This window comes from Mycteria americana, chromosome 4 (assembly GCF_035582795.1).
Source record: "Mycteria americana isolate JAX WOST 10 ecotype Jacksonville Zoo and Gardens chromosome 4, USCA_MyAme_1.0, whole genome shotgun sequence".
NCBI classification, from domain to species: domain Eukaryota; kingdom Metazoa; phylum Chordata; class Aves; order Ciconiiformes; family Ciconiidae; genus Mycteria; species Mycteria americana.
In genome coordinates, this window is record NC_134368.1 from 2,490,043 (window position 1) to 2,506,681 (window position 16,639).

General features: G+C 43.0%; 2 protein-coding genes across 8 annotated transcripts in view; one reads left to right on the forward strand and one right to left on the reverse strand.

The window, feature by feature from the left end:
• Positions 1-16,639, forward strand: part of ALMS1 (ALMS1 centrosome and basal body associated protein) — a 358,966-nt gene that overhangs the window by 90,586 nt on the left and 251,741 nt on the right. The gene's annotated exons all lie outside the window — the stretch shown is intronic.
• The window catches only part of SFXN5 (sideroflexin 5), a 103,958-nt gene that overhangs the window by 74,468 nt on the left and 12,851 nt on the right, over positions 1-16,639 (reverse strand). For all 7 annotated transcript variants that reach the window (XM_075499439.1, XM_075499440.1, XM_075499441.1 and 4 more), the window contains exon 3: positions 5,538-5,615. In XM_075499439.1, the coding sequence (XP_075355554.1) occupies positions 5,538-5,615 (78 nt within the window). The remainder of the gene's footprint in view (positions 1-5,537; positions 5,616-16,639) is intronic.

Below are 16,639 nucleotides of genomic sequence, written 5' to 3' on the forward strand. Positions count from 1 at the left end.
GAGTTTGTTCTCCAAGCACGTTCTGCAACCCTGTTGAAATATCTAACCCAAATGACCAAGAGGACAGAAATACACCCCAAACGGTTGCATTACCAATAATACCTTTTTATTTAGAGACAAATTATGAAATCATAAGAGCTTGTCAGAGAGGAGGCTTAATTACAGTGCAGGGTATTTCCACTACACAGAATGTTTTTGGTTGGTGGGATTTTAATAAGTGGAATGTGAAACACTCAGCTTCACAGCTAATAAAAAACAAGTCTGGCTCTTAAATAGTCAAAGAAAAAGTTGGGTAAATAAGCTAAGCTGAAGAAGTGGAGACTGGAGCATGTTTTCTTGCTCCAATACACAGCAGTGAATAAATACTTATCAAGCAGCTATTCATCCTCTGTTTTGCTGAGTACATAATTGATAGACCTATGATAAAAATCATGTTTTTAAAACATTTTTCTAATGTAGGAAAAAACCCTATAGTTTTCCTCAATAAAAAGCTATCAGCAGTCTAGCAGCTATTGGCAGTTAAGAGATCAATTCTTCATTTTTGCTAATGATGCCCAAGAAATAGGTTTTTACCACCTTGAGTTAATGGTCATTTTCCCAAGCGGTGAAATCATTCCAGTTCAAGAGCAAGTACAAGAGCTACTGGATGAGTGTGAGAGACCTGAAAGTGGAAGAGATGTAGGTGTTGGCAGTGTTGGTGTCCATGAATCATCTCATAGAGAGTAAGTGGAGCGAAGCAGCATTTATTCTGGAAACTGGCTTAGAGATGGTCATGGGGAACTGGAGCAAAGTACGATTACGGCTCCTCAGTTTTTTTTCTTTAGATGATTATGGCTCTTCAGAGGTTTTTTTTTTTCTTTAGTTAGTCCATAATTGTTTCATTTCAGCTCATTTTGAAAAATCTGCTCTGAAAATGCAGAAGAGAAAGACTCACTCTACAAGAACCCTGTCAAGAAGATAACTGTGGAGGAGATACTTGACGTTACATAGCTTTAGGCTTTTTATTTTCCATTTTTCATGTGGTGAAACCATTTCAGCAAGTGATATAGATTGTGCTGAGCTGTTGTTATGCTTTCAGCTACTGCCTGCCATCCTTCATGAGAACCACGAATTTCTGAATGAGGGGAAAAAAAAAAAAAGGAATTTGAACACTGTTAAACGCGCCGTACCACAAAAGTGGATCAGTCAGGAGATTAGTGAAACAACTCTGTCAAAACAACTTGTCTTCTTGATCTCAAAGCTGATATTTGGGGCGGGCGGTGGGGTGTGTCTTAGAAAGCTAATGCATTAAAACTCTGCCCAAACTGTTATTTTTAAAGGCTTCTAAGGTGATCGTGATTTTAATTCTGATTATGAAGCCTAGAAGACCATTCAGGCATCTCTTCTATGCACGTGCTATACCAAATCCATGCCTGAAGAGCCTGTTACAAGGGTAGCAATTGCATCTCTAAGGGGCTCTAGCAACCAAACCTGAATCAGCTCTTAAACAAAGAGGATAAAGCTGAGTGCTTCCCTCTTGAGCACCACACGAAGTTCTACTCAGCCTTTTTGATGAGTAATAATAGTGAACTAGCATCTCTCAGACACAATTGTGTTACCACGTCAGATGAGCCAAGTCACTACTCCAGTATACACTTCTTACCCACAGTGAATGCGAGGCGATTAGCTCTGTTCACAGTCAAAGAGGGATTAAAAAAAAAAAAAATCAGCCAAAAATCAAATTACCTCTCATCTACTGGTCTTCTGCCAGCATGTGGCAATTTCATCAGTGCATCAGAGGTGTGTGTGACACTCAGTTATCAGCTACGTAAAACATCAGACGGCTCAGTCTTTTATTCCAACATCAACCCATGCACGCGAGCCACAAAGTGGGCACCTCTCCAGAGCTGCATTGAATCCCTTTCCTGAATTCGCACTAGAACAACTGCAAATTGTTAATGCCTTGTAGCCAGAGTCCATCTTGCAGATAGTGGTGCACAGAAAAGCCATAAAAATGGTAAAACTTAGCTTGAGGAAAGCAAAAATGTATTCTCCAGGCATCTTTGGTTCACCAGTAGAAAATTTGGGGTGATATCTATGCAAGTGAGATGCTTCCCCTCCCCCAAAGCAATCAACCGGCACATCGTATGTTCTGCAAATGCACCAGTAATTAATGAGACACTTACAGCTGTACATATCTGGCACACTCGTATTTAATTCAGCACTGGCAAGCTTGCCAGCTACCCAGATCTCTCCACACGCTCCCCTCCACCTTCCCCTCTGCCCTCAGAGTTAGAAAACAACCGATGCTCAGAGTGCAAGTTTCGTGGCATACACCGAGAGCTGCATCCAGCCCTACGTCCTCCACGCAGAGACAGCAACCACAGCCCTGTTTCCACCAGATTTACTGTTAGATCTTCCTCTCCGTCTCAGAGAGGGAAAGGAGAGTATTTAGCTAATCAGTATGAGAAGTACCCAACGCCTGATGTCACCACAACCTTAGCATTCAATGAAACCCCATTTTCATACAGATCGTCTGGGCCTTTTAGTTCTTTGGTAGAAATGGTCATCATTGGCAAAGCTGAAAATTCAGCATTATTTTGGGACTGCAGCACAGCAGTAAACACAAAGGCGGAATGATACCATGTGAGCTGCATGACAAGAAGATGCCCCAGGGAATGGAAACAACTAATGCCAATAAACGACTACAAAGATCACCTTTGATGCAAAGAGAAAAGCACATAAGAATATCCACGTGTGCAATGATTAATTGCAGTTTTCAATGCCACAGCTTAAAACTGTGAAGTAATGCCCTCCTACAGGAGAAATTTGTTTCTAAATTAGTGGCTCTGCTTGAGAGGATATTCACCCATTTGGCGATAATGATGCTCTCACAAGAGATAGTCAGCAACCACATTTTGAAGATTTTCACCTGCTTCACCGCAACCACATGCAGGCAAGTAGTTTATTCAAGTCCACTCAAGAGCACACTTGGGAGAAGAGCATTCAGACTAAAGGGACTCAGGATTTTCAGGTGTCCCTCAAGGAACATTACCATCATGGCCCAAGAGCTGGCCAGCCCAGCATGCCACGCTGGGAAGCTCCCAGTTAACCCAGTCAGAAGTTCCCATTCACCTTCACCCAGATGGATCACAAGAGTGCCAAACAGCATTTGGTGCTTTTATTGCCCAATCTACCCCTGCTAGTTCAACTTCCCGTTCCATTACAACCAGCCAACTCCAGGAGTGAAGAAGGACCTGCTTGACTTCATGGATCCTTTCTCCAGGTTGACAAGGCAGCTTCGGCCACTGCATAATTGTGGTTGCTCCCGTCCCGCTGCAGCCCGAGCACACCGATTGCCATCTGCTTTCAGGTCCCTTCCATCTTTACCCTTTTTAGAGGGGTTGCAGTATCATGGGTGAACATTCAAGTCTCACAGCCTTGGTGGGATCTACCCAGGCCTTACTGACCTCTCTCTGTGGTTTGGTTTAATTAATGCAGCAAAGCATAGTTAAATACAATAACAAGCACATGCTGCAATTCCACCCCAGGCTCCTCCTGGGAGAGCTACTTTATCCTACAGTCAGCAAAACTACATAAACCCCTCTAAGATAATTCACACTGTGATCAAAGTGAACCGTGTCACGATTTTACTACAAAAAATATTATTTTTTACACTGATGTGCTAACATTTCCCTAGGAAAAGCATTTTTGGCATCATTTTCTCTCTCCTCCTCCGCCCCATACCTTTATTTAACACTCAAAACCCTCCAACTTGCATAACAAGGTTCACCTCCTGCATACGTTGTCATGACTAAGGGAAACAAGAAGCGCAATACTTTTGTTTGCTCTCTCTCAGTGCAATTCTGAATGAACTCTGGGTATATCCTAGGTTTGTCACTACGCAAACCCAAAATGTAGGTCAAAAGTCTGCGTGGTTTGCCACAGCGAATGACTTGTATTTCATCTGCCTGAAGGCAGATGGGAACTGAGTCATCTGCTGCTGCATCATTCTTTGCTTTTCTCCTTTCCTCAACCCAGGTTTCTTTTTTCTTACGATCAGATTATGGTTGAAAGAATGCAGTGACATCAAAAGACCAGGAGAGCAATGCCTCATACCGCACATCACGCAGGGACGGGATATTTCCCGTGTAGTGTTTGTTGAAGCCATGCCTCTTTCCCAACACAGCACCTACCACACAAGTAGCCACTTTTGAAAGTGAATACAAATCTCAATTTTCTTCATTCACCTGCTATACTTGTCTTTCATGAGAAGAAATTATCACAGGTGAATGGGGAAAAAAAAAAGGGGGGGTTATTTGACCTACAGGGTTTGGGAGGAGAGCGCGCTACCATTTCCATCACTGTTTACTTGGGAGGTGCACCGGTCCTTTGGCACAGCCGCTTCTTAGAGCTCCTGAAGCAGGTCTGCCAAGCAGTTTATGCTGTTCTTTATACCACATTAAATCACATAGGACTGAATTCTTTTGTGCTAGATGCACAAACACGCACTGCAAAACAAGCTCCTGTGTCGGTGTTATGGTCGAGTGTCCACACACGGACAGATAAGGAAAAGAGTTCAAGATAATACTCACAGGAAAAAATCAGTGATTTTTGTTTCATGCTACTGATTTGGAGGTAAAAGGCTCAAAAAGCAGTCTAGCCCCTCTGCAATACTCCTCTCTGCTTTCGCAAGTTTTATGCGTTCATATAGATGAATATCAGACACAAGTCCAGAAAACAGGACTGACAGGGTCTTGGAGAGATCACCCAGCCCATCCCAAAGCAGAATCAAGTTCTACCAAAAATCACCCTTTTCTCAGCAACTGCCAAAACTCTGCGAAGACCTTCGCATCACTGGGGTTTCCACAACCTCCATCAGCTTCCAACCCAACAGTAAGAACATCACCCAGCAAAAAGGACCACTACTGATGGTATCATCTACAGCATGAGGACATCCAGGGGGTTATATGTAGCCCAAACAACATTTATTTCAGTGAAGGAATGGCAATTATTATAACCAACAGGAACACAGTAGGAGAGGGGGCTGATGCATCACAGTTGCTAGTACAAGAACCTACAGGACTGATAGCAAGGTTTCCTTCAGCTAAAAAAAGAAAATTTATTTTTTTTTTTAGTTTCACAAGCACATTTTGCAAGGGAAAGGAAAGCAATAGCGTTGGCCAAAGGTAATCGATAACTCTGCAAGTCAGAAACCCCAAACTTTCTACTTATTCTAAATAAAAAACTTGTATGCTTGTACTGCAAGCCCCTTGCTATGACTTCTGTTCAGCAACATTTATAATGTGGGAACTTCAGAACAACCCAAATTCACTATAATACGCAGGCAGTTGAGCTGCAAGGGACCAGAAGCAACACTGCAGAAGTCAGCACTCAACTGAACAGAGCCGGTACAGGATTTTACCAATAGAAACTCCAAAAAAGCCCTGCAGTAGTGCATTTGACTGTAGACACAGCCTAAAACGCCACCTCCTTCCCCCTCCTTTAGACTTTAGCAGGAAGAAGTAGAAATTTAACAAAAGGTTTTTTCCTCTTACCTCTTTGTTGGTGACTCCCGGCGGCAAAGTCCCATGCTTGTAATCCTCCAACAACTGCACAGCTTCCTTCAGACGGCTCTGCAAATAAAACAGTAGCGTGGTCTGCAACATTTGTCCTGCACTGAATTGTTTTATTGAAGGCAATGAATTTAAGTTATAGAATTATATCTTCTGTCGTGCAAACCTTGTGATGGATCCTTTTACCCATGTGATATTAAAAAAAAAAAAAGAATGCATGGACACTTGTTTTGCTGGTTGGCACAGCCCTGCTCTTTTGTATCTAACTACAGAAGTGGTATAGAGGAAGAAACGAAAGAGAAAATACAAAAAACTCCCCCTTGCAATGCATCTATAGAAGACGTCATAAAAACTTCAGAGTCTTCAGTGTGGTACCAGAGATTTGATAAATCTCAGAGATGAATGAGTTCTCGCTTAAAGTTAGAAAATAGTTTAAGACAAAAAGGATACATTTAGGTGCAACGTAGAATACCCATCTCAGATACTGGTATCACTCCACGCCAACTCTCAGACTGGTATCTCCCAGTGATGTCTACAGGGAAACCGCTGAGATTGAAGACCTGACTTTGCCCCCACACCCTCTCCCAGCGCAGGTACTGGGGAGGTGTAGCGGAAGGGAAGAGCAGGGTAGAAGCCTGCACATATTAAGCATCACCACTATCGCTCAGTGCCCACTAAAAAGTTACAGGGCAGCAAGTTTTAGCCCCGTCTCAGCACAGCCATATAAAGAGCAGCAGCTCTGCTGGACCTAGCATTCAGCGGCACGCAAGGTGACCCAACAGCACCGCTTTGTAACTGCGCATTGAAGTTCAAGTCAGTTAATTTAGCTGAAATACCATGACATTTTCATAGACTTCAGGCGGATCTCAGAGCGTCACTACGCTGAACCGCTGACCTGTGCTGCTTTTTTACGGTGCCTGTTACACACTCGTTCAGACAGGGTTTCTGCAACCGATTATGTTCTCTCTAAAAATACTAAAGTCAGTCATCAGTGCAGTTAAAGTTAGAATCTGATTATCACTAGTGATTCAAATACTTGCATGTGTAAATAAAGATCTTCCTCACATTGTGATAAAATAGAAGAATAAATTCACTTCATGTGTTCAAGAGATCACAAGAGCACTAAGCCATGCTACCAGCCTGTCAGAATCATCAGCTTACTCCCAGAACAGTTACTCATATATATAGAAACATAAAAAAGCATTCTGCAGTTGAAGCAATCAAAGTTTATATATACATATAATACTTTCAAGAACTATATATATAATAATTTCAAGAAATATATATATATTGTGTGTATATATACACACACACTATATTATATAGAATGTGTATATATATACACTCTCTATATATAATATATAAACATTTCTTGAAATAAAAAAAGCACAGGGCAGAAGTAGACAGGTAGAAAGATTCTTTGACTAGTCCAAGCTAAAGAGGAACAAGGCAGGATACAAAGAGCGGCTTCGGTGGGGTTAAATCTGCTTATCCAAGCCTGCAGAAAGCACCAGATCACCGAGTAATGGCTCCTAAATATTTGAAGCCAAACAAATCACTCAGCTAAACGTTTTCAGAAGCCTCCTGCGGGTTATCTGTCATCCAGATGAGTAACACTGACTTCAGTTTGACATTTCGGCACTAGCTCTGTTGTTTTGGCAGCTTTTATAATATTAGTGCCGGAGGACATTTCATAAATACAGAATATTTTGTCTAAAATAATATGCAGTGTGATGGTGGCTCATCTAAAGCCCCGTGGTTTTAGTATAATCGTGTCAAGGCTCCTCGTCGTCACTGCAAGCTCCGCTCTCACAGCCCTCCTGTAAATAAGGCGAGCGTCCCTGAGCTCATTACGAGCTCGCATCCATGGGATCGGTGGCAGGGAAACTAGTTTTCTCTCTTTCATGCAAACATCAAAGAGTACTTTGTTGTTTCCTTGGAAGCGCCAGCAGTTACGCCAACCTGAAAGCAGCAATTAATGAATGACTATTGTCCTTAAAACATTCAACACACAGGACATGGAATAGTGGCAATTCCTTCACTTTGCAGAGCAAACGGGTTGGGATCAGATCCATGACCATTTTTACACTGGCTGAGCTCACATCATCAGTGCCCCATTATTTCCAGCCCTGGTATTTTATGTATTTTATGTATTCTCACATTGATTAGCAGCTACTCAGCAGAAGTGGAGTCTGTACAAAGACGCCAGACGAAGTTTAGCATCAGACAGGAACGAACTCTGCAAAAATCGATATATTCTTGGCAAAATGTGGGCTCAGAGATGGGGCTTGTTTGAGTTGGGTGCTACTGCCAAGGTCAGTGCTACCAGCCCGAAGTTCATGGCCCTGTGTCACTACACACATGTAACAAGGGATAATTTTTTTGTTTTCTGACATATTTCTGGGTGTGTTGCCCTGAAATTGGCTCCTTCTTTGACTCAGCCTGTCCCATGCTCCATGCCTGACACACCGCTGCAGAAAGAGCTGCTGATCATTCTTCTTGCACTTTGCTAAGCCACTTGGCTTGGGACTTCCCAGAGCTGCTCTGGATTTCTCTTACCAGATGGGACTCAGATCCACTCGCAGATTTTGGCATCATCCTCAACTGCTGACACGTTCATTCCCCATCCCGAAGGGGACTAGGCTATGTTGGGAGCATGAAGGATCTCAAGGAAAGATGGTCAAGGCCAAAACTGGACTATATTTTAGTGCTAAGTGTGAGCACTTTCTTTTGCTCTTCTGTTCCCATTTTATTGGGCAATTAGGAAGACCAGAAAACTATATTAATCAGTTTTTACAGATTTTACAAAGAGCATCGAAGATGAAGGATGATTGAGTGGGTTCAAGAATCTTCCCCCCTTCTTCAAAGGCTAGGCAATCACCCATTCACCTAAAAAGCTGGCTGTGGAAACACTGTGCCTTACCCCCAAAATCAGAGAATGACTTCATATAGAAAAGCTTTCATTACTGGTTCAGAAAAAACATGCACCCAACTCAAACTTTCTCCAACAGTGGCCACAAGCAGGCACACAGGGAAAAGCAAGAAGGTGGCAAGCAGAAATAATGTCTCCCCTAAGCACCTTCCCAGCCTCCCACTGCTTTCAGCCAAGGCAGGTGAGGTTTCTGTGGATTTAGAGATCTTCAGTGGATTTCTCTTCCACCTGCTTGCTTGAACCAAAGTGCCATCATCCAAGAAGACATAACAGACAAGCTGTATATAGCAACAAAACTTTGTGTCTTAGCCCCCTTCCCTTATGTATACATATGCTAAATCTGTCTTTAAATTTAAACTTATCTTAATAAAAAATAATATGCAAGTGATAGAGTGAATACGTGGTCCTCTCCTGCAAGGAGCCTGCATTCTTTAGAAGCATAAGTAAGTACATCCTGAATACTTCAATGGATAAGGCCAGTCACTGGTCAAGCTTTTCCACATCTATCCAATGTCCCAGAGAGAGAAATGAGTCCTTGTTATTTCAGCCAAGTCCTCTGGACACTGGACAAAAAGGAAGAGTTATGAATTACGATGATATTTTCTGGTGATGCAGCACTAGGTGATGCACTGTTCCTCCAGAAGGGCTGAAGATCTCATACAGAAGAAAAGCTGACCTTGAGAAACAGGCACATGGGATGAAATCCAACGGCACGGACTCGTGGCCATGCTCTTCTGGGCAGGCTCAAATTTCTGCAAGACCCTCAGGGCTCTGTAGCTGGAATGACCAACTACAAGAAAGACCAGTTAAGGGTGTTGGTTGATCACCGGAAAACTATGAAGCACTGCAGGCATGAGAAACAAATAGGATTTTTAGGCTGCTTCAAACATTTCCAACCTGTGAAGAAAAGTAATCATACAATATCACAACAGGACTTGAGCTTCTTGACGTTGTTCTTGATAGCTCCTGGCCCGATCAGCCTCATGGTTGTTTAAAAATATCGTATTAGGAAAGGGCTATTACCTAGCATGAGTATCAATAAAACATAATTGTATAACATTTTAGATAGCCCGATAATCCAGAGGTGAAAAGCCAGACAGCTGAATGACTAATGACTGCAGATCCAGGGAAGACAACCCTTCTTGCCTCCAAAGCTAGAAAATAACCCAGGAGTGCCAGCACAACATTCTGGAGAGCCATTTGTGCTCATTACTGGTATGTGTTTTTGTCACTGAAATTACCTACACTGTGTGTCTTGCAAATTATCTACACAGAACAGCATGTAACTCTGAATGAAAAACTGGAAGTAATAGATGAATGGGTCTGTGTTCTATTTTTTTCTCCTTCTCTTGAGGAAATCTTAGTAGTTACTATAACAACCCTGGCCAGATCCCATCTTGTTTAGTATGGTAACAAACAGAAAACAAAAAAGCCCGATTTTGCTTTTAAAATTGCAGTCTTCATGAATTTCCTCTTTCAGCTCCATGGGGAGAGAGGGGAACTTTTGCAAAGAAAAGAGTCCTAGACCAACACTGCTGATGGTTCCCGAGGTTGACAAAAGAGTGGTACAGAAAGCGAACAAAAGCGTTAAACTCAAGGACCACATAAAGAAGACGCCTTTCACATGGCTTGGAGGTGTTCAGGTAGTTTTAGCGAATGACCCACAGCCTCAAAATTTCGTTAGTGAAAGTGCACAGTTGCCTTTTATCCCTTCTAGAAAAGTCAAGCACGCTCTTTCAACCAGAGCCTCCAAAAAATAGGAAATAGCTTTACAGCGTGCAACAGCTCCAAATGCCAACCAGCTCCACTCCCTGGCTTTTAGCACGATACAGCATTATTATGATAGTTGATAATGTCTAAGATTACACCTCATTTCCATTTTAACAGGGAAAAAAGAGGTCTGCCTACAAGGTTGTGCTACTGTTTCAATATTTATTGTTGCTTGATTTCTCTACTGCTATCTGTAGGAAGAAGTGTCACTTGAGTTTTTACAGCATCACTTCAAAAAAAAAAAAAAAGCAACCACAGTTTTTACTAGTATGTATCATTTCTTTCATACCCCTTTTCTCATAAAAACTAGAGCACTTCTAGTGGTGGATGATGGGGTCTCAGCTCTCACAATAGGGTGCTAGACAGACCATCTGCGCCCGGAGGATGTTCTTACAAACCTAAGCCCAGAAGCAGTGCCAGGGATCTACCGTGCTCAGCGATTCAGAAGCACAAACTCCACACTCAGTGCTCCACCACAGCAGCCTAAGCCACATCCACCTGGGAAACACCACCCAACAACAAGAAGTCTTTGGGAAAAGGCTCAATCATTGCCTCGTGCTGAACACAGCTGGAAAACACCCAGGTTTTGAACTACAGCTCGGTTCACTAAGCCCATGAGACGTATGCAACAGGCTACCACTGATCCGTGAGCCTGGGTTTTATGGTTATGGCTATGCTATTAAACAAATCGGAGCCCAGGCATGAGCCTGCATCAGCATGATCTCTGGCATAGTTGTGATTCAGACCACCCAGCCCTCTGCCAAGTGATTCCCAGTCACAGTTTGGGAGTTACCGTGGGCCAGGACAGCTGCCAGCAGGCACCTTTGGAGAGGAAGAGTGCTCAGCTGCATGGCACAAGCCACGTCAGCTGGCTGCACAGCCAAAAACCACTACCTGACTCAGTTTGGATGAACCAGCTTAGATTTAACCCCTAGGTTTTAGTGCAAAGAGCTAACGTAACCTGTTCTGCCCTGACTCAGGCCAACAGGCATTGACTCAGAAGGTCATTGCCTGGAGTACACCTGCAGGACTACATCAGCAGAATGTTTCAGTCTTTGTAGAAAGAGTTGCTGAAGGACCATGTTATTAGGGGCTTAGTTTGGCATGCCAACGAAAGGAGGAGAAAGAACAAACCCAGAGGTGCCAGCAGGACAGTAGCCCACATCACGCTGAGCTGATGGCCACCTCCAGGAATCCTTTGTTGGCACCCCGAGCCCCTCACGGCCATCACTCTAGCACCCTGGCAGGATAAAGGACAACTGCGTTGGGTCCCATAGATGACTGCACACATGTACATGCGTCAGACACCTCCATCCAGCGCGTAAGCTCTTGTACTGATTTTTCACCTTGTCCTCCTTGCTCAAGGGCACACTGTTTCTGTCTGAAAGATCTGTGCCTTGTCTTCTCTTGGATCTCAACTGATGCCTACACATGGCTTAGAGCTGCCTCCAGAAACCCATATGTGCACATACAGACCGTAATAACAGTCATTATGCCAGTAGCACTACAACATTACTGTTACAGAATCAACAGAAAGAGAGTCAAGTTTTGCATTCAAGGCTTTTAAGAGAAAACCCACTGATGGGACAGGGCACGCTGGAACAGTTTGCATCTCACTCTGCTCGTACAGGGCTGGTATCGGGGTTTCGAGGCCGCATTACCCAGTGATGATCTGCTGTGTGCCTGCGAGTTTCACTGGTTTCAGGTTCGGACCAATGATGACTTACTGGCACGTGATCCAGAGCAAGAGTCTTCTGCCCACCGGCACCACAAATTCGACGTGGGACAGGGAAATCCAGCTGTGCTCTGCCATCAGCAACTCAACAGTTTCCGATTTTGTCTCACTACTCTACGGATGATACATACGGCAGACTTGACTCCAGCTGGCCCTATTGTATTGGATCTACAGTGACAGACAACAGGAGCCAGAAACTTTTTGTTCAAGTAGAGCCAGCAGATGTGACACTGAATAAACACAGACAGTCAATCTGCTGAGTAAGAAGGTATCGTTCATATAAATAACATACATCTAATCCTGCTTCCATTTTAAACCCAAATATGGGAACGCAAGATGCTCAGCGCTCTGCAGATTTATGCTTTAAACAATGAGATAAAGCAAAAGCAGATAACACACAGCCCCTCTGAGCTCAGTTTAATTCTTATTTCACTTTTGCTTTGAATTATTATCAGATCCACAGCTTTCTCCATGAAGAGCTTCCCACAGAGCGTTAACAGTCTGTCCAGACTGATGTCAGATGGGATAAGTTAGCCTTATCAAAATATCTGCTGGTCCCTACTGCTTCTCCCGATGGACCTTAATTACAGAGCAATTAAAAGTATTATTCCAATCATTTTAACCTCACACATTTCGAAAATAGGCATTACACCCACTGAGGGGTTTCTCATGGTCTCAGCGACAGGACTTGTTGGGCTTGACCTCTAAAATGACATATTTCCTGCTTCTTGGAAAAGTTTGCAAATTTGCAGCTGCCAAAAAATTATTTCATTAGAAAGCCAGTAATTATATGAATTAGCACACAAGAAAACCTCCTCTTTAGAGGTTACATGTCAATATTGACACAAGGTCGGTGCCTTGTTTCAGTATCATATGCACTCAGAAAGCAAGTAAAATTGGTAGGTAAGCTGGATACAGGTAATTATTCTACCAGAACCCACTAAAGGTAAAACTGGAGCAACTGGCTTCCAACCGCCCCTGCCACGTGCCTCGCACAAGCACACACTTTCTTTTTGACAGTTTACAGACTGCAAAGTTCGGCTACAACATAATGCAGTACTCAGTATGCATCCCTTGAGGATTAATGCTTAAGAACCTCTAAAAGACAAGGAAGTTTTTAATTGTGTTAAGAATTTGCTTTACTGAAAAAAACAAATGAGTAAGAGAGACTGTCACTGAGACTAATTACACTTGATATCACTGTGCTTGGTTCGCCCCACTCAGAGGGATCACTGCATCCTTCCTCAAAACACAGCCACCAGTAGGATGCAATGATGTAATACACAGGAATTAAAAAAAGGATGTAGGAAAAAAAAATATTATTACATTTCCCAGCATTTTCCATGGGATTAACCTCCATTCTCATTACAGCCTCATTTATGTACTTTTTTTTCATTTGCTAGAGAGCTTCTCCAAGACAAACAGCAATTTATTTGTTCCCCGAGAACCCCGGGCCTGAAAGATGCAGCCATCTGTCAGCGGGAAGGAGCTCTCCGTAAACGGCTGCTTTCTCATCAAACCCTTTCTAGATCTTAATTTGCCACCTAAATTATGAAATGAAACCAAACAGCCTTTAGTTACACATATATACAAAGTATTTTAAAGCGCAAGATCAGATACACAGAGCACAGCAAGCAGGTCAATCAAGAAAGCAGCTTTTGTGCTCTGAGAAGTGCTTCCCGTGACCCCAGGTGTTCATATCTGTTTTGCCAAGAGACTTCTTTAAGGAAAGAGAGCTCATGTAGACTTCACGAAATGCATGGCAGAAGGTCTACTGAAGTATCACTATCATATAGTTCAAACTCCCAAAGAAAACGGACGGAGGGCATTTCCTTTTTGGACAGCCACCAAGCCATTCCTGAAGACCATGAAGCCCAGATCTATGCTTACTAGACCCCATAGAAGGACTTGTTGAGGTTCAGCTTGGGGTCCAGAATTGCTTGAGGCACTCAGATCTTGACAGCTGTCTCCAGGATAAAAATGGGCCACTTGGATTTTGCTCTTTTTTCCCTAGGTCTCACTTTCTTAGAAGAACCTCATCAAAAGGCATCTGGAAAAATCGTTACACCAGCTGACCACTCTGTACCCCCAGTCTTACCAACCCCTTCAAAAAACTTCTCACAATTTGAAAAGGAGACAACAGGAAGGTAGAAGAGCATGCAGCTGAGCCACAGGAGGGATCATCTCAAAGTTCAGAGCAGGTACCCAACTCACAGATAGCTTACCCAAAAGTCTAGACACCCTCTATATTCAACGAAGCATGACAAGCAAGATAATTGCCCTCAAGGGCAGAAGAGATTCAGCCCTTAAAAAAGTAAGAAATTCACAAAGGAGGGAAAAAGTGAGCCTTTCAGGAACCTCAAATACCTGTTCTGGAACCAGAACTGCTTGTTGCTGAAGGTAACAAAACGGGTAGACAGAATTACAGGTTTTGGGTACCCAGTGAAACCAGACTCAGTTATAGTGCTCAATTTTAATTGTTTCATTATACTACCATAACCATAGTGTGAAAGTGCTTACCCCATCCCAAACGTGAGCACAGCGCATTCTCCTTAAACCTGTTCTGTTACTGCAAAAAGTAGAATCACTAAATCAATCAAGTTCACTCATATCCCCCCACTTTGGAGATACACAAGAAATAGGTTTGAGAATTTTGTCTTTTTTTCTGTATTAGTGCCATTGTAAAAAACAATAATTTGGTCTTGCATTATGCACAGTGGGTTACCCAGCTTAAAAAAAATACACTACATACATACACACGCTATAGGCTTAAATGGAGATCTGAGAAAGGCGAGGATTATTAGAACATGGAAACTTTCCTGAAGGAAGAGAAATTTTAACTAAACAGAACTGGATGGCTGATCTCTGCCCAACAAAATTTTCCTCCAAAAAGAGGAAAGCAAAACAAGCTGAGGCATAACAAAATCCACTGAAAAGATGAGCAGAATCACCTGTTTCTTGTGTCCTACCAGAAGCAGTTCTCTCCCAAGTGACTTCAACTCAGGACCTCCTGGTGCAGCTGCCTGGAGCCCAGGACCTGTGTTCATCCTTGAATATCCCGAGCACATCCTGTCCCGGACATCATGCCCCGGAGCAGTAGGCTGGAAAGCACAGGCTTATGGAAACCTACCAAATACCAACTCTGCAAAGCTTTCTAGTGCAAATTAGCCTGATGAGAGAGGGGCGTTTCAATGTTTGTCTGGATCCGTATATTTCTGAGTCTCAGTTTCCTCACTGTCTTTAGGTGTGTAATTAGCATTCTCAGTGCATGACAAAAATGGCCAAAGACAGTCTCCCTTCTCCAACATCCCATTCCCTTTTGCATGCGAAGTATCCTCTCCTTCCCTCCAAAAATTATCATTAGGTAGTGAAGGCCCCTCACATCCATTTATGCATTTCAGAATCAAAATTATGACAATATACAAAGAGAGCTCACAAACTACATACAACAGCCTCTGCATCACCACAAATGGGGTTGTTCAGCCTGGAGAAAAGGAGGCTGAGGGGAGACCTTATTGCTCTCTACAACTGCCTGAAAGGAGGGGGTAGAGAGGTGGGGTCGGTCTCTTCTCCCAGGTAACAAGTGATGGGACGAGAGGAAATGGCCTCGAGTTGTGCCAGGGGAGGTTTAGACTGGATATTAGGAAATTTTTCTTCACTGGAAGGGTTATCAAGCATTGGAACAGGCTGCCCAGGGAAGTGGTGGAGTCGCCATCCCTGGAGGTATTTAAAAGACATTTGGATGAGGTGCTTAGGGACATGGTGTAGTGGTGGTCTTGGTAGTGTTAGGTTTACAGTTGGACTCGATGATCTTAAAGGTCTTTTCCAACCTACACAATTCTGTGATTCTGTGATTTCTGTGAAATGTACACTGGAGGATTCCCTACACTGTCAAACACTCTCCTTCAATACACACTGCGTTGCACTTAACACTAAATATCTGCTAAGGTAAGAGCAGCACCAAGCCTTTAATGTGTAGTATCGTTTTTATTCTGGCGTACGTGCTTACATCCTCTTTAAATAGCAGCTCTAGCATGTGCAGAGTGCACTGCATCCTCAGGTAATACTGTGATTTTCATTCCCTTTTACCATGAGACGATGATGGCTAACAGTCTCTTTGGAATTACGACGTTCTTTTGCTAGCAGGTTACCTCTCCAGGCTGAGCTCCATATCAAGGTTGGTGGCTTTTGAAAATTAATCTCAGACTTGACCTGAACCAGTGCTTTTACAAGGGAAAGTATAATCTTCAATGTAACGGTGTAAGAACAGCTGCTTTATTGTCTGCGGTTCCCTTGGGCACACATCCAAAAGGTACTCAAAATGAATGGCACGATACATCTTAGCCTTATGTTTTTGAAAAAAGCAAGCTGATTTTGAAGGAAAAGATTATTTAAAGTTGCATCGGGTCTTTTTCCCTCCCTGCCATCTCAGTGTGTAAAAAACTGGACTCAGTTCACCACCAGCTACAGTGAGCAGTTCAGCTCTCTGTGTTTTCAGAATTGTTTGCACATATATTTTCATCTTACGCTACTCCACCTCAAAAAAAAAAATTAAAAGAGAAAAGAAAAACAAAAAGGCAAGTGCCCTTCACTGAAAGCAAATTCCTAAGTTTTCTGGCCAACAGGCAGCATTTAAGATCACCAGTA